Source organism: Lutra lutra, chromosome 18 (genome assembly GCF_902655055.1).
Source record: "Lutra lutra chromosome 18, mLutLut1.2, whole genome shotgun sequence".
Taxonomy (NCBI): domain Eukaryota; kingdom Metazoa; phylum Chordata; class Mammalia; order Carnivora; family Mustelidae; genus Lutra; species Lutra lutra.
Window position 1 is genome coordinate 40,021,583 of NC_062295.1, and position 22,176 is coordinate 40,043,758.

Genomic DNA, 22,176 nt, shown 5'->3' on the forward strand with positions numbered 1-22,176 from the left:
TGCCACCCTCCTGCAGCCACAGTTGTCTGGTCGCTATGACGACTTGTTGAGGTTTTATTTTTAATAGCCGCTGGCGATTAGAGAGGGCCACCAGAGCGAGGGCTGCAGCCGCTTCTCCCCCCCACCACACCCCGTGGCTCTCTAGTGGGGGGGGGGGGTGGGATGCACCTAGGCCTCGCCCTAGGTGCCCTTGCTTTCCTGCCCTGGAGCTGGCCTGATTGCTGTGGCAGGCTCCCCCTTAACTCCTCTGCTGGCGGCAAACTCCAGCTGGGCACCCCTAGAGGCTGGGGAGAAGGGGCGCACATGTGGCGGGGTGGGGTCTGGAAGGGCCCCATGCCAAAACACAAGTCGGCCTTCCCTCCTTCACTCCTATACCCACTGTGGAGCCCAGTCCTTTAACCCTGAAGGTGTGTCCTCAGGTGCCTCTGCCCGAGGGGAGTCCAAGGCTCAACCAGACCTGAGGCAGTCCCGTCAGGTTGCAGAGGCGATGGCTCGGATGGAGTCCAGCCTGAGTCCTGGTGGTGAGTGTTCCGCTGCCTTCCCCAAACCGGCCAGGGTTCCCCCTCCAAAATCACAAAAGGTTCCACCTGGAAGGACAAGGACTGGCCCTCACGTGCTTCTAAACATCTCCAAGTTTTCCCTGGTTCTGCCTTGTCCTCCTTCACCCTCGTCACCCTCAACACTCGGAGATTGGGCTTGGTGGTAGGTGGTCTCGTGAGGCTGCTGCCTGGGGATGGCAGGGGCTCTGGGAGGCTGCAGGGGTGTGAAAGCCTCTGGAAGGACGCCAGTAGACCCCAGCCTTCTGGGAGTGGCAGAAGAGGTCCCCCCCTTCCCCTCCCCAGGTATTAGGGGGAAAGCGAGCACCCCCTGAAGCGCCCTCCCGACTTGGCCTTTGAAATGCTGGAGCCCGCCGAGCCAAGGATGAAAGACTGCCCGCGGGCTACGCCTTTACTGCCTTTGTCTGGCGGGAGGGCGGCCGCGGCAGGGCGCAGGCCTAATCCACAGGATGGGACCGAAGGGGGCGGAGGCCTGGGGCGGGAGGAATTCCCGGCCGCCGTCCAACCTCCTACCCGCCAGGGAGTCTCCGAGCCTTCGGGGCCTCGCCGTCTAGCTTTGGGGTCGCAAGGCCGGTCTTCCCTCCTAGCCCTGCTTCCAGGCTCGGCTGGCCCCTCAAGGGACCCGCTGGTCCGATCCCACCTGCCGTAGGCGGACAGGATCTGCCCAGCTCGGGTGCACCTGCCCTTTGGTGGCCGGGGAGCGGTCCAGCGGCCTCAGGCCTCGGCCTCCAGCGCGCTGCTCCCCCGCATCGCGCTCGGTGCGGCGCCTCGGCCGGAGGTGGCGCTCTGTGCGCCCGGCGGATCCCGGCGTGGGAGGCTCCGACTCCGGGGGTTCCTCGCGAGCCGCTCCTTTCTCTTCCTTCCCTTCCGCCCCCTCGAGTTCCCGGCTCAGGCCGCAGCCCAGGCTTCTCCGAGGGAGTGGGTACGCGGGCTCCCGGGGTGGGGACCAGGCACGCTGCAACCCCCTCCTCCGACCTGGGCGCTCTCCCATCTCGGAATGCGGGTGGAGGTTCCTCACTCAGGCGCCCCAGGCATCGGATTCTGGGCGGGGGCGCGTGGCAGCCGCCAGGTGAGTGCCCCAGACGCGCCCCTAGACCCGCCCCACCTCTCACCAGAAACTCACTCCCCCTCCTTTTATGGAGACGGGGAGGCCGGGGCCCTGGATCCTAACGGTGGAAAGAGGCCCGAGCGCCGGGGCGGGGGGCCGGAGGCGGGGGCAGGTTCGCTTTTGCCCTTTTTGGCGTAGCAGCTCTGGGCGCTGCCCTCTGCCGCCGCTGGGGCCCGAGGGAGGCGAGCCGGCGACGGCGGCTCTTCTGCGGCGGCCTCCTCCCCTCCCCGTCCGGTGCCGCAGGATTGCAGCTGCCACTGGAGGGTGGGCAAGCTCAAGGGAGGGGCGCGCGGGGAGCCCGCCGGGCGAGCGGAGCCCCGCGGCTGTGCTCGCAGCCAGGCGCGGGGCTTTGATGGATCTCACTGCCTGCGTGAGCGCCACTGTGTGCTCACTGCAGCGGCGGCGGCGGCCGGGCCCTGCCCGGCCCGTGCGGCCCCCGCGCGCTTCCGAGGTGCGGGTCCCGGGCCCGGAATCCGGGGGAGGCGAGGGGGAGGGGGCGGGGGAGGGGCGCGGCGGCGGCGGCGCTATAACCCCCTCCCCGCCGCCGGCCGGCTCCACACGCGCGCCCTGCGGAGCCCGCACAACTCCGGCGAGCCGGGCCTGCCCGCGCCGCCTCCTCCTCCTGCTCCTCTCCCCGGCGGCGGCTCCGTTTCGGCCCGGCGCCCGCCCTCAGGCCGGCGCGGCGAGGCCCCAGGCGGGCGGCGGCTACCAGGCGGCACGGCCGCGGGCGCTGCCCGGCTCCGGCCGGCGGAGGGCGGAGCGCGGCGCCAGAGCCGAGGGCACGCCGCGGAGGGGCGCACGCAGGCCGCCGGGCCGCGCTGTGCTGGGCCGCGCCGTGCCCGGCCGGGCGGCGGCTGCGAGAGGAGGCCGGGGGCGAGCGCGGGGCCGGCGGTGGGCACGCAGGGCCGCCCGCAGCCCGCAGGGAGAGCGCGAGCCCGCGGCCGGGGCCCGGCCGGGCGTCCAGACAGGTGATGGGTGGTGCGGCGGCGGCAGCTCCAGCCTCGCTCCGGGGTCCCTCTCGGGGCTGACGCCCGCAAATATGCAGAATTACCGGCCGGGTCGCTCCTAAAGCCAGCGCCGGGGAGCGAGCGCGGCGGCGGCCAGCACCGGGAACGCACCAAGGAAGAGGCCCAGCCCCCGCCCTCCGCCCCTTCCGTCCCCACCCCCTACCCGGCGGCCCAGGAGGCTCCCGGCGCGGCGGGCGCGGCGAGCGCGCACTCCCTGCTCCTCCTCCTCCTCGCTGGCGCTGCCTGCCTCTCCGCACTCGCTGCTCGCGCCGGGCGCGCTCCGCCGGCTCGCTGCTCTCCGCGCCACCCTCCTCCGGGCCGCGCTCCCTGAGGGATGGTACTGAATTTCGCCGCCACAGGAGCCCGGCTGGAGCGCCCGCCCCGCGGCCTCGCCTCCCCGCCGAGCCGCCAGCGCCTCGGGACGCGATGAGGACCTGGGCTTGCCTGCTACTCCTCGGCTGCGGATATCTCGCCCATGCCCTGGCCGAGGTGGGTGCCACCCCCGCGCCCCGTCCCCTCTCCGACTCCCCCGGCGCACGCCCCCTGCAACCACCCGCGGGCCGGGGCGCCTCGGGCTCTGGGGCTCTGCAGAACGCGTTTTGATTTCTGCTAGGGTGGTCGGATTTTTTGATTTTTTCCAACTGGGTTTTATTTTCTGCCATGCCGAAGTCTGTCTGGTGAGTTTCCAGCGTGTTGCGTCGCTCTGCCGTGGAGGGACGGAGTGGCGCGGGGTGGACGAGTGGGGAGAAACTTCGGGGGGCGCGGGCTCCTCTCCGGGGAGGGGTGCCCAGGGCGCGGCGGACAATGCAGTATCGGGGTGCAGGGAGAGCGGAAAGGGGTGTGTGTGTGACCTGGCGGAACCAGGGAGGGGAGAAGAGCGGCGTATAAACAGGGCGGTTGCGGCGGAAGCCCCCGGCAGGCAGGGTGGGCGGTGCGTGTCCGCAGCCCCCCGGCCCCTGCTTTTGAGCCCGGCCGGGCGGCTGGGCCGGCGCAGTCCCGCCCGCCCAGGGCCTGCTTACAGGTGGCTGAGCGAGACGAGCCGGGGCCGGGCCAGGCGCCCGCGTCCTCCCACCGCGGGCGTTCCCCCCGCCCCCACCCCCATGTCGAATCCCGAATCCCCGGGAGCTCTGCTGTGATGAATGACTTTTCTGCAGCCCCAGTCGTGGGAACTTAGTGGCTGAGACCCCTCCCTCCCACACCCACACCCACACAGCGACCCCCGACTCCCTCTAAAAATCTGGAGAGTGGGGAGAGCCCGGGAGGTGGGGGTGGTCTGGGCAGGAACCGGGAGCTGCGAGAGGTGGAGATTTAACCCCCCCGTTGCCGGGCAGCCTCTCCCAGCGGTCGGCTGGATTTGGGGCGCCTTGGGCGGTGCTAGGACCGCAGCCCGGCCAGAGCGGGTGGGGCGCGCGTGTGAACGAGTGAGTGCGCGCGCGCGCGCGCGTTTTTGCGACGGAGACCCTCGACCCCACAGGTTCGGCCCGGGATTTCGGAGTGTGAAATTTAAGCCCCTGGCTAGATTAAAGTGTTAAGGCTGCCGTGACTTTCGTCGCCGATCCGTGACGCATTTCAACTTGATCTTTCTGGATGTCGATTTCACTATTAAAATCAGAAACTCCTCGGCCCCCTCGCTGCCGCTAGACCTCCTGTAACTGACACCCGGGGCTGTGGGGCCGGGGTGCCGGGCTTTTGTTTGCAAATTTAAAGGTTGGGGGGGGGCTTTCTGCAAAGGCGGACCTGGATGGGGGCCGGGAATTTGGGGTCGCACCCAGTCCCCTCCCCCCGCCCCCTCCCCCCGCCTGACTTCAGGGCCCCGGGCAGGGGTCGGACGGCCGGCGAGCTGGGAGGGCCTGGGACTTGGGGCCGGGTCACCGCGGCTGGGGGACCCGGCGCTCTCCGCTCTCGGGGGCGCGGGCGCGAGCCGGCCGGGCGGCGGGCGCTGACCGTGTGGCTCTGCTTGCAGGACGCCGAGATCCCCCGCGAGGTGATTGAGAGGCTGGCGTACAGTCAGATCCACAGCATCCGGGACCTCCAGCGACTCCTGGAGATAGACTCCGTAGGTAAATCGCGCCCCTTCCCTCGGCGCGCGGGGCGGGTGTGCGGGGTGTGCGCCCCGCGCCGCCTCCAGCGCTCGGGCCGGCCGGGCGCCGCGCAGGAGCGCACCGAAAGGTCAGAATCCAATCCCGGGCCATAAAAGCCCAGGCGGATGAGTCAGGAGTTTCTCTTCCAGTCCCCACTTTCTCTCCCGGCGGCGGCCGCGAGCTCCTCGCTCGCCCGGGGATTGTTTTTGCATTTAAGGAAAATGCCGCGCGTGTCACACAAAGTTCAGCAGCGCAGAGGGCGCCGGCGCCTGGGCCAGGTGTGCGGGCCTCGGGCCTGCCCTGTGGGGCCGGGAGGAGCGGCTGACGGGCCGGGGCTTGGGCGCAGAGCCCTGGACGCACGCCCCGCGGGCAGGCACGCGCGGGAGGAGCTGCCCCTGGCCGGGGCGGCTTTGTCATTGCCGAGAGCTGGTGGCCCGCTCCGCCGCAGCTCGGCCTTTGTGGTTGCAGGAGTCCCGTGCCTTTCTCTTTTTCACAGGCCCATAAAGAGGCGCATCTTGGACACATCTGGTGTCTGGGGACTATTTTGGGGCTCACCGTCAGGCCCTGGAGTCTAGCCACTTTAGAAGAGAGTTTATTTGTAAAGGCATAGTTTTGAACCTCATTGGTGTCAGTGAGAGAGTTGGAGGGGCTGGATGGACAGGGAAAGGTCACCAGGGACCCAGGCTGTTGCTGGTGGGGTGGGCGGGGAGGGTGCCTTTTCCTAGAGGGCAGGGATTCTGGCCCACATCTTTGTGGTGTCCTGCTCCACGTTAGTACTTGGTAGGGCAACACCCGTGTGAGGGTTAGTTACAGAAACACGTCTTATTAATGTCTGGTTAAAAAGAGGCCCCAAATGGGCTTGTCAGATGGAAGGCTGAAGGTAGTAGAGGTCGGTTGGAACAATTCTCAGTGAAGATTTCGCTCTCACTGCAGACTACCCTCAAAGAGGGGGGCGTGTGGGGAATTAAGTAAAATCACATGGTCTAGTCATTTGGAAATTTGTACCTAATTATGGTGGTGGAGAGGCCTGAACTATTTTCATTTCATGCCAAGACCATTTGCTAGCAAGGCCGATGGTTTCTGTAGTTTCGTGACCCAGGAAATCCTTTGGCTGATTCTTATCAGGAAGGGGGTAGAATTTCACTTGGAGATCAGAGTTGGGCCAGGGGGGATTTTGGTCTGGTTCCTTGATGTGTAACCCTGGGGAGAAGGATTTGGCTTTGGTTAGCTGAGGAAAACACTCGCCTACATTCTGCTGGTCCCTGGCGGATTTGTGAAAGTGGGGAGGTTGACTCCCCAAGAAGATTCAGTCCTTTTTTTCTTTTTTGGCTTGCTGGAGCAAGGCCGGTGCAAGGCTGGGGCCTCTCTGTGGGATGGCTTTGGGATGCCACCGGGAAATGGGCCATTCACTTTCTGTTGGGGCCATTCTTATTCTGGTCTCTGCCGTCCCTCCCCCCCTCCATTAACACTTTTTGCATTGCAGCTTGGTGGGTTATGCTGATGGCATTCCTGACCTGGGGGCCTTTGGGCCCAGAGCCTCTTTGGGAGGGTCCAAACTGAAAAGGCAGGACGCCTCAGCCAGTTCCCTGGCTGGTTTCAAATTGCCCCCTTATAAAAATCCCTGGGTGTTTCCCTTCTGCTCTCCACCCCCACCCCTGCCTTCCACCTTCTGTCACCTGGTTTGGGGTCTGACTGACTAGGATTCTGGGGTAGGACTCCTCATGCCTAGGAAACTGGGGTGCGAACAGAGGGGGTTTTCTAGGATCACCTTTACTCCCTGGGTTTCACCCTAGGAGACCCTTTGTGACACAGATCCCAACGTGGGTCTCCGTCCTGGTCTGGCACCCTCCTGCAGACCGGAAAGTTGCAAGCCAGGGCAGGGCATGGCCCAGTTTCTGGCTGGAGCCCGGAGCTGCCGTCGGGTGCTCCCAGACCTTGAGTTGCTCTCTTTCCCCCAACACCTGTTCCCGCCCAAAGCTGGAGCAGATCTTGCTGCTGTGGGGGTCAGTTACTTGAGGACTAAGGCGCTCTCCAGGCTCTGGACGCCCCCTACCACGAGGTCCAGCTGGAGGTCTCTGTGGGATCCCTGAGAAAGGAGCTGGGGTGTGGAGAAACCCATCTGGTAGTCCAAGGGTGAACCAGCCCCTTCAGGTTGGTGTTTTTTTGGGTGTAGAGCTAACCAGGCCTGGGAAGCAGACTTTTTCTCCCAGGTCCTCTCCTCCCTGGCGGGGCCTTGTGATGGACTCTGGATGGGACAGCAGGCGGCCGCATCCTCATTTTACAGATGAAGCCGGAGTCGATGGGATTCTTCTCCCAGGATCAGTGAGAACAGCATGGAGCTGGAGAGTTCCCAGAATTCGCGTGGAGTTCGGGGGCAGCTGACTTTGCACACAGGGCTTTTGGGCGGAGAGACGGCGTGTGATCTCTGAATGTCCAGTGGCTGGAGTTAGGGACTTGTGTGTTGAGTGCGTTGAGAAATCAGCCATTGAGCAGCGAGATGGCCTGGGAGCTTTGTTCTCTGAGTAGCCTGGCCTGGTGCCCATGCGGTGGGGTCCCTGAGGGATGGACACATGAATGTCCCCATCTTGGGCCATTAGTGCTCCCCCCAGGACTGAAGGCAGGATGACTGGTCCCCATCTTGAGCTGTCATTTGGACATTTGCGTGCAAGACAAAAGGGAAACCCCCTTGATTAACTGTCCTGAGCCTTGTTCCGGCAGTGTCTTCTCTGCTAAGTCACTGCTGGGTCATTTCTCAAGTGGTGTCAGGCCGAAGGCCACTCCCCCATCAGTGTGGACGGCGACCACCCATCTTGATTGAGGGACGGGAGGGCTCTTGTCTTGCAAGCTGTCCGCCGGCTGGTTTGGGTTTCAGGGCTGTGGTCTCTTCTGTCTGTCCAGGCAAGTGGCTGGAATGGGGTTCCCGGCCCCCTCCTGCGGTCCCGTCCTTGCTCCTCAGATGCATCAGGATCAAGTCACCCGTGGAGCCGGGACACCTGGCTTTCAGGCGGCTAGGAAGATGGTGGCCAATGGGACGTTTTCTCCTGGAGGCCAAGGATGGGCCGGTTGCTCTTTGGTTTGAGGATGGCAAGATGGCCACCGCCAGGACGTGACTCATAAATGTCACTTTTTGGTGAAAAAATGCTTCTTGTAACAGTTGGTTGATGGGAAATTCTTACTGCATGAATAGTTGTGTTCTGATCTTATTTTGGGTCTCAGAAAAATTAGTGGCAGTGGAACATTGAGTCATTTGAAGTGAGAACTTGGGTTCTTCCCAGACTAGTTTTCTGAAAAGACGCATCTTTTGCTGTTTGCACCTTTTGCCTGGTTTTCATTTTAAGGGAGTGGCGGTTTTGGATTTGCTGGTTTGTGGACAGTCGCTGAGGCCCCAGTGGGCCGGGCACCCAGTGGGGGGCCTCTGGGCCGGACTGCTGGCCAGGAAGCCACTTGCCTTCTCTGGGAAGGGACAGCAGGACACAGGGGAGGTCTGCGCAGCCGCCGGAGCCCTTTGCTGTGGGGACTTGCTTCTCAGGAACTGGTGCCCCTTCTGATCTACTGGGGAGCCAGGGATGGAGGGGGAAGTAGAAGGAGAGCCCCCACCTGGGTCTGGGGCCAAGGCAGGGAGGCCTGGGGTGACCCGCCTCATCCGGGCGGGTAGGTCCCGGTGGCAGGTGGTGGGACCGTGTGTCCCTTCTAGGAATCTGAGAGACCTGGGACTCCTCTAGGCTGCCCAGGAAGGGGCTCTAGGGCGGGCGAAGGTGATATACCAGACACTGCTGCAGGCCTGGGGATTGGGGGCCAGTTCTGACTTTGACCCTGGGACCATGGGTCTGCTTCTGGCTGCCTGCCCCCCTCTGCCAGGCACCAGGATTCCTGGCCCTTTATTCCTCCACCTGTATTTCCTCTAGCCTCTCTAGTGGACTAACTCCAGGACCAAGCAGAGTCTGGCTGTCAGCCCAATTGGGCCTCGAAGGTTAGGGTGCTCCATGGTTTAGTAAGGAGAGAGAGAGAGAGAGAGAGAGAGAGAAATGCACACACATCAGGGAAGCCACAGCAGCCATATCTGCTGCCCCTTCTGGGCCGTCCCCGTGGGCCTGTCTGGGAGCAGCAGGCCTGGTAGTTCTGGGTCTTAACAACGAGAATGGCCGGCCCTCACCTGGGGAGATCACCTGCCCCTTCCGCACGGGTCGCATGGGTCTGCCGCAGAGCACAGCAGGGGTGCCACGTTTGGGGGCCCTCCGTGTAGGCTTCCCAGGAAGGAGATTTTTGGCACGTGGGAGTGGCGGCTCTCCCAGGGGACCCCGTCTGTCTCCAGGAAGCAGGTAGGCAGCGCCGCTGGACAGGCCCCCCGGGCATACCCGGTTGTGGGCCGGCTGGTCACCGTTTCCTCTTTCTGCCTACAGGGGCCGAGGATGCTCTGGAAACGAGTGTGAGAGCCCATGCAGGCCGGGCCCCCAAGCATGCACCTGAGCAGCGGCCCGTGCCCATCCGGAGGAAAAGAAGCATTGGTGAGCCCTGGGCCTGCCAGGGCGAGGGGAGGGTGCGTGGGGGATCTAGGGGGCTCTCCCCACCGGGCCTTCAGTGAAGCAAAACAAAGGCCTAGCCTGCACAGGGGCCCCAGCGCCTTCAGCCCTGGCCTCCCGCCGTCTCTCCGGAGGCCTCCCTCCTGCCCCAGCCCGTCTGCTGCCTGCTGCAGCCTGGCCTGGGCCAGGAGTTTCCAGGAGAGGGGAGCCGTCATAAATTCCTTAAGTGCCCAGTCTTGTCGGGGCCTGTTCTGGAGGAGGACTTGCTGCAAACGTGGTCCCTTTTCCTTTCCAGTCTGGAGTGCGTGGCCTGGCAGGCGGCTGCGGCACGGGCCACCAGCAGATGCCCCTGCCCCTGACCCCTACTCCACTCGCTGGGCACGGTTTTGGGGGGTTGTTTGCATCCTGTCCCCTAGCAGAGCATCCCATGTCTGCCTGGCCTCTCGAGGCTGTGGGGGTTTGTGTGTGGCTCAGTTCTGAGACAGATCTTGGCCTGCACTTTGCTGCCCTGGGAGCGAGTGGGGTCAGGGAGTGTGACTCCCCCTGCCCTGAGTCCCATGCCACCCGGGGGTCCCTCCTCCAGTCCTAACTGCGTGGGGTGCGTCCCCCACATTGCTGTTCCCTGCCTCGGAGCTTAGATTCCTCCTGGGATGTAGACTTAGTAGCTTCTGTAGCTTAGTAGCGAGGGCTCCTCCTGAAGGCAGGTGGGCCCACCCAGATGACGTTTGTTGTGGTAGGTTTCCTGTCCTCCAGACCCGTGTCACAGGTGAGGGCGCTCCAGCAGGCCTGTCCTGTTCCAGATGGGGAGCCCCGGGCCGTCTCCCTAGCTCCACCCTCAGCCCCACCCAGCCGGGGCCCCCAGGCCCCTCGCAGCCGGTGGGCACTGGGCTGCTTGCCCTGAGCAGAGCCCTTTCCCCACACTGGGGCGGCCAGATTTCCAGTGCCCAGCCTTCCGTGTTGGCAGGCCTGCTGTTGGAGACCCAGCGCTCCCCCCTCTCCAGGTGCTTCCAGGCCACTGGGGAGGAGGATGCAAGGCCCCCCAGTCCCTGGGGCTCTCAGGAGTCTTCTGGCCCTGGTGGGGGGGACGGGCAAAGGAGAGGCGGGCACCTGTCCCTGGTGTTGGGGTGGAGGCAGGCCCCTGTTGTCCTTCAATTGCATTTCAGGCTCTTCCGCTTGTCTGCAGGGGACGGGGCCCTGCCTGCCCGGGCTCCCCAGCCCTGTATTACTCAAGGCCCAGTGGCCCTGGGGGCTGGTGTGGATTCATAGGGCAGCATGTGGGGAGGAAGGTGCACGTGCTGGGGTCCCCGGGTGGATGTCTCATTGGGCAGTGGTGCCCTGGCCTCTGCTGCGTTTGGGGCTTCGGGTCAGACAGATGGGCCTGTGCCGAGGAGCACAGAGCGGAATGTAGAGCCTGTCCCTCCTCTCTTGGTGACCTTTAGTGAGCAGGTCTGTGGCTCGTGGGCTGGGGAGGTGGACCTGAGTCCCGTGTCCTGTGTTCCCTGCCCACCTTGGGTGTCTGTCCTGCCTTCCTGGGCCTGGCCTGGGGGCTGTGGCAGCTGCTGGGGCTGGGCCCTGATTGCTCCAGTGGCTGTAGGGCCCATTGCCCTCTCGCTCTTGGGGTCCCATCCTCGGCTTCCCTGTTTCTCCCCATTCTCCACTAGCCCTGGGAGCTCCCTAACCATCTGTGCAGAGTCCCCACCCACCCCACCCCCCACCCACTCCATCAGCTCCGGGTCTCTCCCTACCCCCTGCAGGCCGCATCAGGCTTTCTTGTTCACGGGGCCCCCTCAGCCAGCAGTGCCCTTCCCTTGGAGCCTCCCTGCCTGGCCCTCACTGCTGCTGCTCCTTGGGCCAGCCCGAGTGCACCCTGTTGGGGAGCCCAGTGTGTGGGCCCTAGGGTGGCCTGATGTACTGCAGGGATGCGGCCACATGGGGAAACACCCCCTTCAGGCCTTCAGGTGGGGGGGATGCTGGGCTCCTGTGGGCCACGGGGCATGGCCCGGCCTTCACCGTGGCTCTTGCTCTGCAGAGGAAGCCATCCCCGCGGTCTGCAAGACCAGGACCGTCATTTACGAGATACCTCGGAGCCAGGTCGACCCCACGTCCGCCAACTTCCTGATCTGGCCGCCGTGTGTGGAGGTGAAGCGCTGTGCGGGCTGCTGCAACACCAGTAGCGTCAAGTGTCAGCCCTCCCGCGTCCATCACCGCAGCGTCAAGGTGAGCCGGCCCGCCCCGGGGTGCCCGCCAGGCCCGGGTGCGCAGCAGGGTGCTGGAAGAGCCGGGACCCGGGGCTGGGCCGGCTGCGGGGGAGGGGGGGTAGGCGTGTGGTTCCCTTCCCCCTGTCTCCCCATGAGGTGACATCGCAGACCGACCTCAGGACACGGGCCATGGCGCGTGGCAAGAGGGGCGTGGGGTCCTCTCAGCCTTTCCCCAGAAGCACACGGGAAGCAGGCCTGCCACATTGAGCCTCCGTCCCTTGTCTGTAGGTTAGGGAGGGCACCCCACTCTGCTGTGGGGTGGGTGTCCAAGTGGACACTCCCTCCTGGGGGTGCCTCAGTCCTAGGGGCTGGGCCTGCAAAGCCAGCCCCTCCCCTCATTCTGGGAAGCTGTGCTCTGCTTGGAGACTCTCGGGATGGGTGCTGGGTTGGCCGTCTTTGCCGTAGTCCCTGGGTGCTGGCACACAGCTGGGCGCTTGCCCCAGAGCCCTGTCCGGGGCAGGGTGTTGGTCCTGGAGACTTCCAGGTCACGTTCAGATTACCTGTGCGGGGCCTCCTTGTTCTTCCTGCCTCAGTCCTTGCGGGAAATCAGCCTCTTCAGGTCGCCCTGGGCTGCTATACTGGGGTCATGGCCAGACAGTGGTGTTTTGGACCAGTGGCTGGAGGGGTTCCTGGGGCATGGGTCTGTTCCTCTCTGGCCTGACTTGCCCCATCTGTGAAATGGGTCTGAATCATGGTGATGTGCTATCTCAGGCTGTGTGGGACGTGGGTCCCAGGGCAGCTGGGCCCCCGTTTGGAGGGGAGCTGTTCTGCTTCCGAAAGGATAGCACCAGAGTGTCTTGGTCTCTCTGATGTGTGGCTAGGCTGCAGAGTCCTGGGTGCTCCCAGTCTAGGGGAGGGGGCTGCCATCCCTGGAAGCTGGCTCTGGGAAGGCTGTGGTCCCACAAAACTTGGGTTATGGACTTGGGCAGCGGGACACCTACCAAGTGGCAATGGCCTGCCCACTCAGCTAAGCCTCCAGCGGCCAGTGCATCCGTGTTCCCCAGATTCTGGGGGTGCGTCAGAAGCCATTCCTCAACTGGAGATTCAGAGCCCGTGCGCCCGCTGCCAGTCCGGGGCCCCTGGATGTGGGCCCCTGGCACCAGAGTGAAGTGCAGGGGAGACTTTCTTACTTACAGACCACGGAGCTGGCTGGGACACTTGTTTGTCATGTGAGAAGGCACGTCAGGCCCATAACTGGGGCTCTACCTGACCTCGGGGGACTTGGTCCTTGAGCACCTGGGGCATTGAGTAAGCAAATTCCACAGCTTGCCACGCTGTGCTCTCCACGGTGGAGGCTCCCAGTGGCCTGGTGCACTTGCCTGGGCGCTGGCTCCAGTCTTGGCAGGGCCTCCAGCCGGCATGGGGCCCAGCTCTGCACCCTTTGTTAAAGGGGGAAACAGAGGCTCAAGGGGATAGGGCTGTGCGTTCCGCACCAAGACTTGTCCCCTGCTGCCTGCTGTGGGACCCCTTGGGTCTCCATGTCCTTGCTTACGGGATGTTGTGAGGGGGTCTCGTGAGCCCTGAGAACCCAGACACCTGAGATCTTTTGTTGCTGGGAGTGGGGTTGCTGGAGCTCCACATGACAGTCCCACACGCTGGCGCAGGGCGTAGGGTTGCCCTTTGGGCATTCAGCTAGTCTCTCGAAGACACAGTGGTGCCGGAATGAAGTGGGGCTCCCTGCCCTGTGGGTTCCTGCCTCCCCTGGGTAAGGACTGGGGTGTGTCTGGTCCCGGTGTGGGCTGTGATCCCCTCCTCCCAGCCCACCCTGAGTGGGCGGGCGTGTGGGCATCAGGGGCTGCTTCCTGGGAGGGGGCCCCATCGGCCTTGGGCGTAGGCCCGAAGGACTCAGTAGGTGGTGGTACTCAGCCAGGGCTCTCCGCACAGGCCTTCGTCTGCTTGGACAGGGTCGCGGTCTGCCCAAGGGGACAGACGGGCTGAGTCCTGCAGCTGGAGCCTGGTGGCCTGCTTCCATGTCCGGCCCTGCCCTTCTCGGACCCCTTCCTCTTTCTCCCTCAGGGAAGGCAGCTCCTTCTCCCTGCCCACCCATCAGAGGGTTGGCAGGAAAACATCCGGCCCCAGACACTGGGGTTTTTGGCCGAGAAGGGACAAAAGGTCAGTGAAAACAGGAGGTCCATTGTGGAGGGTGGCCTGGTCCCCTCGGCTGCCCAGGAAGCTGTGGCCGCTGCATCGGGGTGAGGCGGAGCGGGCTGGTGGGCCTGGTGGAGTCCTGCACCGAGTGTCTGTGAGGGGTGCTGGGGCCAGTGGGGGCCCGTGTGTCTGGGCAGGTGGGAGGTCTTGCCCCGAGCTGACACGTGCCTGGTTTTTTGGTTTACGGCTTTTCGATCACAATTAGAGGCACTTACTGGAGAAGGTAAGGGGAGGCTGAGAGCAGCCCCAACACGAGGCCCAGATGGTGACTTGTCTGGTATGCTCCGCTGAAGGCCCCCAGGCCCTCACTGTCAGGACTTACTAGGGTGGATGGCTGCCTCTGCTCCGTGACCACCAGGGACAGTGGCCTGAGGCTTCTAGGCAGGGCCTCTAGCCCTCTGATGGTCCCGGGTGTGGGCCCTTTGCTCTCTGGGGCTGGGCCCTCATTTGTCTCCTGGGACCTGCCTTCAGGGTGGTCCCCTTGGGGTTGAAGGAACAGCTGTCGTCAGATCTTGGGGAGGGGTGGACACGTTGTCCGGACTGGGGCCACACCTGTGTGTCCCTCTGTCAGCTCGCCATGCTCAGCATTTAGGGTCTGCCTTTAGTGGGGCCAAGCGTGCTCCCTGACTGGGGTCCCGTATGAACCAGCTCTTCCTCTCCCCAGGGAATGCTGCCCCTAGACCCTGTAGGCAGCTGACCCTGTCCCCTAGATCCCAGGCTTGAGGGCTAGGAGAAGGGGTGGTGTAGACAGTGGGGGCCAAGACTCTGGTCAGGTCGCACCAGCTGGGGCTGTGGGGTGGACCTCCAGCCTCTCACGGCATGGCATTGGAAGTTGGGGGCTCCCGTTTTCTTCAGGGCATCCTATGGGTTTACACCCAAGTCTGTTAACTTGGTTAGGCCCCCAGGTCTCCAGAAGCTGGGACCCAGCCCCCGGACTACACGAGGGGCAGCCTGCTGTGGCTCTGTGTCACCCGACCTCAGGCTTCTGGAAGCTGGGTCTGGGTGTGGGCCTCTGAACCCTGATGGAGTGTGTGATCCGGCTCAGGGACCTTGGGGGAAATCAGAGACTCCAGCAGCGTGGATCTCCTGTACAAGCTGCCTCAGTGTTCCCATCTGGAAAACAGACTGTAATTGGGTCCTTATAGGGTAGCTGTGAGCAGTGCAGTGAGCGACACAGGGGTTCAGTAAATGCTGGTGTTTGTTGTGGACAGTGCTGTGCCCTTGACTCTGGGGTGGTCAGGCCATAACCTGGGGAGGGGCAGCAGGGGCATTGCTCTCCCTGGCCCAGCTTGGGACACCGTGAGTAGCAGGAGCTCAGGGCTTCTGTGCTCGGTGTCCCTGTCTGGAAGGAGTACTGGCATCACTGGATGGCATGCTCGGGTGGCTTTGCCCTGTGAGTGTAGAGGTGGGGTGGTTCCTGCCAGGTGGCTTCATCACAGGAAGTGGATTGTCCTCTCTATAGGGCGCAGCTCAGACGCCTGGGAAACGGACATCGGGAGAAGAGAGGGAGGGGCGTGGGGATCCTGTTTGGGCTGCAGGATGGGTCTGGGGGCTGAGGTGACAGGAACGAGGGTCCCAGAGACACAAACATCTTGTTCTGGGGACTTGGCTGGTGTAGAGGCTGCTTGGAGAAGTTAATATTCACAGTGTGTTCTTGGGGGAAAAATGCAGCTACTTCCTGGCCAGACGGAGGTGGTGGAACGGCTTGGAATCCTCACATACCCAGAAGCAGGTGCAATCATAGATCGTTGTTTGTTTTTCTTTGATAAAAACAGCCTGTCTGCAGAGAAAGTGGGTTCCCAGACTGGAGTGGCCGGTGTTGGGAGTGCTTTGCCAAGGGGATGGTGGGGGGGGGCGGTTCTGGAGCTCCTGCTTTCCCCGCCATGGCTGGTCTGTGGAAAACAAGCCTGCCGCCCGCACCCAGAGCCGGGGTCCAAGTACCCGCTCCCCTAGAGTAAGTAGGTGAGGTACTCGCCTAGCAGAGGTCGTGCAGTGCAGAGGGCCAGGCCCCTGCCTGCCCCAGCCTCCCTGTGTCCCCCAACACAGTCCAGTGTGCATGGGGCGCTTGAGTGCTCCGAGCTGGGGGCCGCGGCCTCCGACCTACTGGCTGAGAGGCCCTGGGAGGGGGCTGAGGCCAACCCCAAGTTCTGATGCCCAGAAGGTTGGCACGCTGGCCGGGTTCAGGCAGGGGTCCTCTGCCCTCTCAGGAGGCCCACTGAGGTGCACCCCACCCAATGCCCTCGAGGGGAGGTTCACTCTGGGCCCCGGGGGCTGGTTTTGCTAAGCTCAATGTGCTGAGACAGGGTTTGCTTGTTCCGAACGGAAGGTGGCCCAGTGGCAAGTTTTAGGTGCTTGTATACATGTGAAGCCCTGGGGCACAATCCTTGTTCCCATTTTATAGACAGGAAAGTGGAGGCTCTCTGCGCCCATGTCCTGAGGATCTCTCTCTCTCTCCTCTCTCTCTCTCTCTGTGGTCCTGGTCTCCTGGAGCAGAAGGTGCCATGAGGAGCTGACCTGGTCCCGAAGCTGGGGCTGCTCATGCCCGTGGTCCTTTCCTCTACCTCTTCCCTCCTTAGGAAACCTGCCAGGCCTATCCCCAAACCTGGCCTGGCTGCCACTCCACCTCTGAGCTCACACCTGGCTGTCTGCATTCACACCTGAGGCCACACACCACTTCCCGCGGCTGGCGGGCACCCGGCACCCTTTGCACAGCAGGTTAACCATTAATGTGGCCCAGCGGCTACGGGTGGATCTGGACAAGCCCTGAGTCCTGCTCACCTGTGGGGGGGGGGGCCCATCCTTCTTGCCTGGGGTCCTCTGGCTTCTGGGCTCCAGGCCTCTGTGTTAGAACTCCTCCTCCCATCACCTCCCCTCCCAGCTGCCCCAGGCTGGGGGCTTCTGCCCTCCACCGGGGAGCCCCTCACCCCTGCCAACTCCCTGATGCCTCCACATGCTTGGGGTATAACCTGCAGGGACCCCTTTCTGCTCCCTTTCTGCCTCAGTTTCCCCAGGCAAATGAGGTGGAATGGCTATTCCTGGAGGCCAATCCCAGGACTGCAGCCCGGTGTCAGCACAGATGGGAGCATGGGCTGTGTGCCCAGATCTTCGGGGTCCAGGGCAGTGGGGACATGGTGGTCCCACCCCCGCTGGGGACTGAGCTCAGACTGGGTGCTTGGGAGGGGAGCCCCCTGGAGGAAGGCTTGCTTATCTAGTGTTCTGTATCTCCTCCGTGAGCTGGGATGGAGTGCGCCCACCTCGACCGCGCTCACTGTGAGTGCGGAGTGTGCTTGGATGCCGTGTGCACATACGTGTGAGCATGGAGCTTGTTCTTGGGACAAGACGTGTGTGCACATGCGTGTAATTGTGGAGGGTGGACTGGCATTCCCACGACAGAGTGAGCCAGTTTCCCAGGCCTGAGCTGGGGTCTGTAGGGACTCGATTTCTCGGCTGCCTGGGCTTGTGCCCATGGGCCGGACACAGCCATGTGCTCCTGGTGGCTCCCCGAGAGAGGTGCAGAGAGAGGCAGGTCCGCTGAGTCGCGCCCCCTGATGATTTGGGCCGACAGAGGTTTGAGCAGACGGGGGAGGCCCAGCTGCAGGGGTCAGTGACTCGGGGCTAGGCCTGATATGGCCTGGGACGACCGCCTGGGGCCCCTGCCCATTCTTCTGACAAAGCTGGCATTCCCTTGGCCAAGGTGAGCTGGGGGAGCCACGGGAAGGCTCCAGGTGGCTGCGGGGGGCCTGGCACCTGTGGGATCCCCTTCTGCGGTCCGTCAGGTTCCAGTGAACGTGCCCCAAACTACAAATACCCACAATTACCTCTCCCCCTGGCTCTCCTGCCTTTCTGCGGGGAGGAGGTGAGAGGTTGGAGGTCAGAGGTCGGCCTGGACGGGGTTGAGCACGTAAGCACGTCGGGGCTCCCGGTGTACCGCGTGCGGGGCGTGGCCGCGGCGGTCATGGCGGTGCTGTTGTCTCGTGCAGGTGGCCAAGGTGGAGTACGTCAGGAAGAAGCCAAAGTTAAAGGAAGTGCAGGTGCGGCTGGAGGAGCATCTGGAATGCACGTGCACCGCTGGAGGGCCAAACCCCGACCACCGGGAGGAGGAGACGGGTAAGTCCTGCCTCGGCGCGGCCCCTCCCACGTCCCTTCGGCATCGGCTCTGCTCACTTGGCGCAGTCCGCGGGGCGTCCGCCAGCCCGGCAGCGTGCTGGGGGACGCTGGACGTCCCCGCCCCGGTCCGGGTGCCCGGGAGCCGTGCGGCCGGGGCGGCGCCGGGACACCTCCCGTCCCCCATCCCAGGCGGACTCTGCCCGGAGGCAGCGTGGCATTCTGACCCGCGGCGTCGGGCCCGATCCAGGGCACCAGGAAGTGTCTCTGTGCCAAAGCTAATCGCGTTTTCTTGCAGAAAGACAAACACCTCAGCTATTTATTGCCTCAGGTCCGCAGCCCTAACCCTTAGGCCCGCTCACCCTCCCTGCCCTTCTGTTAACAGGAAGGCGTAGGGAGTCAGGTAAAAAACGGAAAAGAAAAAGGTTAAAACCCACCTAACGCAGCCAACCAGGTAGGCGCTGTGTGCGGCTGCGCCGTGGTTCTGCAGGGGGAGGTGCCCAGCTGATCACAGGCGAATCCCTCCCGCGGCAGCCAGCTCGCGGCTCTGATTGATCGGCCCTGATCGGCCTGCAAGCTTCCGGTGTCTGGCTGGGCTGCGGGTCTGCTCGCTCGCGTGTCCTGCTGCTCCCGAGTGCCCGCTCTGGCTTGGGTCTCTTGCGTTAATGGGGGAGGCCCTGGCGTCACGTGAGTGGAGTGAGTCGGGTTCCTGAATGGCAGTGTGGTAGCTCTGATGTCTATGAGCCGGGATCACCTTGGGCAGGTTACCCGTCCCATTTGACAGATGGAAGACTGAGGCTTATAGGGAAGATAGGTGAGGGAATTGAAGACTGTGGGGGTCCTGTCTGGAAATGTTTCCTAGACCTGTAGGGCTGTTGACTGCTGTGTTGGAAACTCTATTTGGCTGCTGGTAATACCAAAACCAACAAGGGCTGGGGTGAGGCAGACATTCAGGAGCAGGTGTGGCATCTGGGGGCTGTCTATCCTCAGAGTTGCTTCATGGCTCAGTATGGCTGCTGAAGCTCCAGAAATCACATCTAGACTCCAGGCTGGAAGAGTAAAGTTGGGAGAGGGACAGAAGAACCCTCTTAGAGAAGTCCCACTCAGTGACTTCTGCTGCGATACCCTGGCTGTCCTTCAGCTGCAAGAGGACCTGGGCAGCATAGTCTTGTAGAGAGGCATACTGCTTCCCAGAAGAAAATGGGATTTGGGTAACCACAGTCATGATGAAGGTAGTTTCCAGCCTTCTTGCTCCTTGTTGTTGGCTTGTGTGTTCTGGAGAGCCTGGTCCTTGCCTCTGGCCACATGTGAGCCCACGGCATCCCAGACAGGTGGTTGTGGGAGAGATTCTCAGAGATGGTGTCTCAGAGCCCAGGTGCTGGTTGAGTGACTGCAGAAGGCTGCCAGGTCAACGGCGTTGAGGTTGGTGGGTCTGGTCCATTCCTCTGGGGAGGAAAAGATCCACTAGGGTGGGTTCCTGAAGCGGCCTCAACACAATTTTTTGCCTGTGATTTTTGCTTTCCCTGAGGGTGTGGCTCTGGGGGTGGTTTTGTGCCTGCATGTGCACCCAGTCTGCACACCATCGATTGGGCTCTGGCCTCCATGGGCCAGCCGATGACAGAGATGTCAAGTGCATGGGACGTAGAGTCCCTGCTAGCTTGTGAGTGGTACAGGTGATGTGGATGGAGAAGAGCTGTTCTTAGCCCAGAGCTCAGTGTAGATCTGCCTGGTTACCAAGACCCCGCCTGTCTGCCTGGCAGCACCCATCCTCAGGGTTGTCTTATGGCCCAAGATGGCTGCTAGAGCTCCAGAAATCACATCAAGTCCTCTGTTGGGGTGGGGATGGAGAAAGAACAAGAGGAAAAAGGCAAAGAAAGAACCATTCTGGGCCTCAGTTTCCCTCATCTGTACAATGGGAGAATGGGGCTTGTTCTAAGGAATGTTCTGTGAGATCCCAAGAGCCTCGTCCCAGTTCTGGTCAGGAGGTTACAGAAAGGGTACTGAGGCATATTTGATTTGGAAAATGCCACAAAACCCTGAAACTCTGAGATTTGTCTTGGTGTGTGTGAGTGTGTTTCCCTGTGGTCACTATCCCTGCGGCGGCGTGCGTGCTCGGCTCCTTGTCAGTGTCCGTCTCTCTCCCCTCTCCCTGCAGATGTGAGGTGAGGATAAGCCAGCAGCCCTTTTCCGGGACACGGATGTACATGGCGTGTTACATTCCTGAACCTACTATGTACGGTGCTCATTGCCAGCGTGCGGTCTTTGTTCTCCTCCGTGAAAAACTGTCTCCATGCACACTCGGGAGAACAAAGAGACAGTATACATTTGTTTAATGTGACATCAAAGCAAGTATTGTAGCACTCGGTGAAACAATAAGAAGCTTCCTTGTCAAAAAAAAAAGAGAGAGAGAGAGAGACAGAGCAAACAGAACCACAAAACATGACAAACAAAACTGACTCACAAAAATATCTAAACAGTTGTCGGAATGGAGGGACACCCCGTGGGATGGAAGCGACGTGCCTCGGCTGACCGGATTTCTGTCCAGGGTCACAGGTGCTTCTGCCAGGGACACAGCCTGCTTTCTGGAGGATTCCGGGCGGGGGCCGAGGGCCCTGCGGGGCACGCGGGAGCAGGGATGTCCCAGAACTGCCACGGGACTTAGAAACACATCTCCTTGCTGTAGTGTTTAAGTCTATACAGAAACCTTCCCGAGAGCCTTAAGTGGATTTTTTTTTTTTTTTTTTTTTACACCATAAAGTGATTATTAAGCTTTCCTTTTTACTCTTTGGCTAGCCTTTTTTTTTTTTTTTTTTTTTTTTTTAATTATCTCTTGGATGACATTTACACCGATAACACCAGGCTGCTGTAAGTCAGGACAGTGGGACCGTATCTCCCCTCGCAGGATGCGAACAAATGAGATGTATTAAAATAAACATGGTATATCCACCTATGCATCACCTCCTAAATGTTTCTGGCTTTACGTGTTTGTCCCCTGCCCCCACTTTATCTTGCCTTTTAATTTAAGCCATTTCGAGAGAACTATGCGTGAACCAATCGAGTCCGTCCCGGGCCTGCCGCTCCCAGTCCTCGCCTTGGCGAGGTGGCCCTGTGCCAGTGTTTGGACAGAATCTGAATTCTTTATTTTTGGTAAGATGTTACGCTTTACATGTATTCAACAGAAATGTGTGTGTGTGTTGTGTTTTTGTTTTTGTTTTGTAAAGGTGAAGTTTGTATTTTTATCTAATATTACCAGTTTTGTATACCTGAGAGCCTGCTATGTTTTTTTTCTTTGAATCAAAAGGAAAAAGAAAAACCCACCAACAAAACCCATACACGTGAAAAGTGCTTTGTGGTCACATTTTTCTAGTTGCGTAACTGAGTCTAGACCCTGTCTCCTGGCCCGGGGCTGTTGCGGGTACCTTGGGCCACCCTTCACCAGAGCCTGCGCGGCAAGGCCTGCCCTTGGGATTCCGGGATCTGATGGTAATGGGCCAACAATGCCATCCTGCCTGGGTGTGCGGCCTCGTGGAGACGGAGGCCAGGCGCCCACCCGAGCAGCGAAGCAGACGATGGCCTTCATCCGGAAGTGAGTTGACTTCAGTGTCCACGGGCTGAACCCGGGAAGGCCAGCCGCCCTGTGTCGCCCGTGACCCGCTCTCCCTGCTTCAAACAGAGAGGCTGTGTGACTGTCACGATCCCTTTATTGCCTGTGGGGTCTCCGGAGCAAGAGCGAGCATCTCTGGAGTTGGTGTGTTCGTGGGAGAGTTTCTATAAAAGCATTCCTTCAGCAGCCCATCTTCACGGTGTGGTTCCTGGTCTGCAGTTCACGCAAAGGGCGGCAAGGGGTAGGGGCTCGAGGGACGGGCACAGGTGGCGGCATTCCCCTAGCTCGTGCTCGGCTGTGTGCGGCCCATGGAGGCTCCGTCCCCGTGGAGGCTCCGTCCCCGTGCTGGGCATCTCGCAGCTGCGCTGCTCGGGACATGGTGCGGTGGAGACGTGTGTGATGGTAGGTGGACAACATGTGATTTATGGATTTATGTTTCTCCGAGATGCTGACAGTACTACCCAGTTTTTCTTTTGCCCAAAGCTGCCTGATGAAGGACCTGTCTGTCCGTTAGGGTGCTTCTGGGGAGGGGATGGTGCTGGAAGAGGGCTCAGAGCCCTGGGGCGTGTGCCTGTTGCCCTGGCCAGGGCCTGTGCTGCTGGGCGGAGCTGGGGCAGGCGGGTGGCCTCCACGCCCAGCCAGGAAGGGGCTGCTGCCCGCCCAGTGGAGGCTGCGGTCTGTCTGTGGCGGGATTGTTTCTGGATTGCAGGCCTACGCGGCCCACAGGCTTTGTTGCGGCTTTGCCCTGCATTCCTGGCATTTCTGCTCCTGCCTGGGCCCCTCTTGGCC

The 22,176-nt window shown here is 62.0% G+C and overlaps 1 protein-coding gene across 5 annotated transcripts; it reads left to right on the plus strand.

Moving 5' to 3' along the window:
* Positions 1 to 1,107: 1,107 nt before the first annotated feature.
* On the plus strand, positions 1,108 to 21,050 carry PDGFA (platelet derived growth factor subunit A). 5 transcript variants are annotated; one of them, XM_047713998.1, is made up of 8 exons: positions 1,108 to 1,626; positions 3,032 to 3,161; positions 4,636 to 4,732; positions 9,154 to 9,258; positions 11,303 to 11,490; positions 17,660 to 17,786; positions 18,169 to 18,237; positions 19,939 to 21,050. In XM_047713998.1, the coding sequence occupies exons 2-7, from the start codon at positions 3,099 to 3,101 to the stop codon at positions 18,222 to 18,224; spliced, it is 636 nt and encodes a 211-aa protein (XP_047569954.1). In that variant the 5' UTR covers positions 1,108 to 1,626; positions 3,032 to 3,098; the 3' UTR covers positions 18,225 to 18,237; positions 19,939 to 21,050. The 5 variants fall into 5 exon arrangements, with proteins under 5 accessions (XP_047569954.1, XP_047569953.1, XP_047569952.1 ...); XM_047713997.1 differs by lacking the exon at positions 1,108 to 1,626 and adding an exon at positions 1,812 to 1,929; XM_047713996.1 differs by lacking the exon at positions 1,108 to 1,626 and adding an exon at positions 1,939 to 2,116.
* The last annotated feature ends 1,126 nt before the right edge of the window (positions 21,051 to 22,176 follow it).

Bases quoted from the DNA above. Each gene is read 5' to 3' on its own strand.
- PDGFA (XM_047713998.1), top strand. From the start codon at position 3,099: ATGAGGACCTGGGCTTGCCTGCTACTCCTCGGCTGCGGATATCTCGCC. The intron at 3,162-4,635 runs GTGGGTGCCACC...CTCTGCTTGCAG, and splicing joins TCGCCCATGCCCTGGCCGAG to GACGCCGAGATCCCCCGCGA. The intron at 9,259-11,302 runs GTGAGCCCTGGG...CTTGCTCTGCAG, and splicing joins CCGGAGGAAAAGAAGCATTG to AGGAAGCCATCCCCGCGGTC.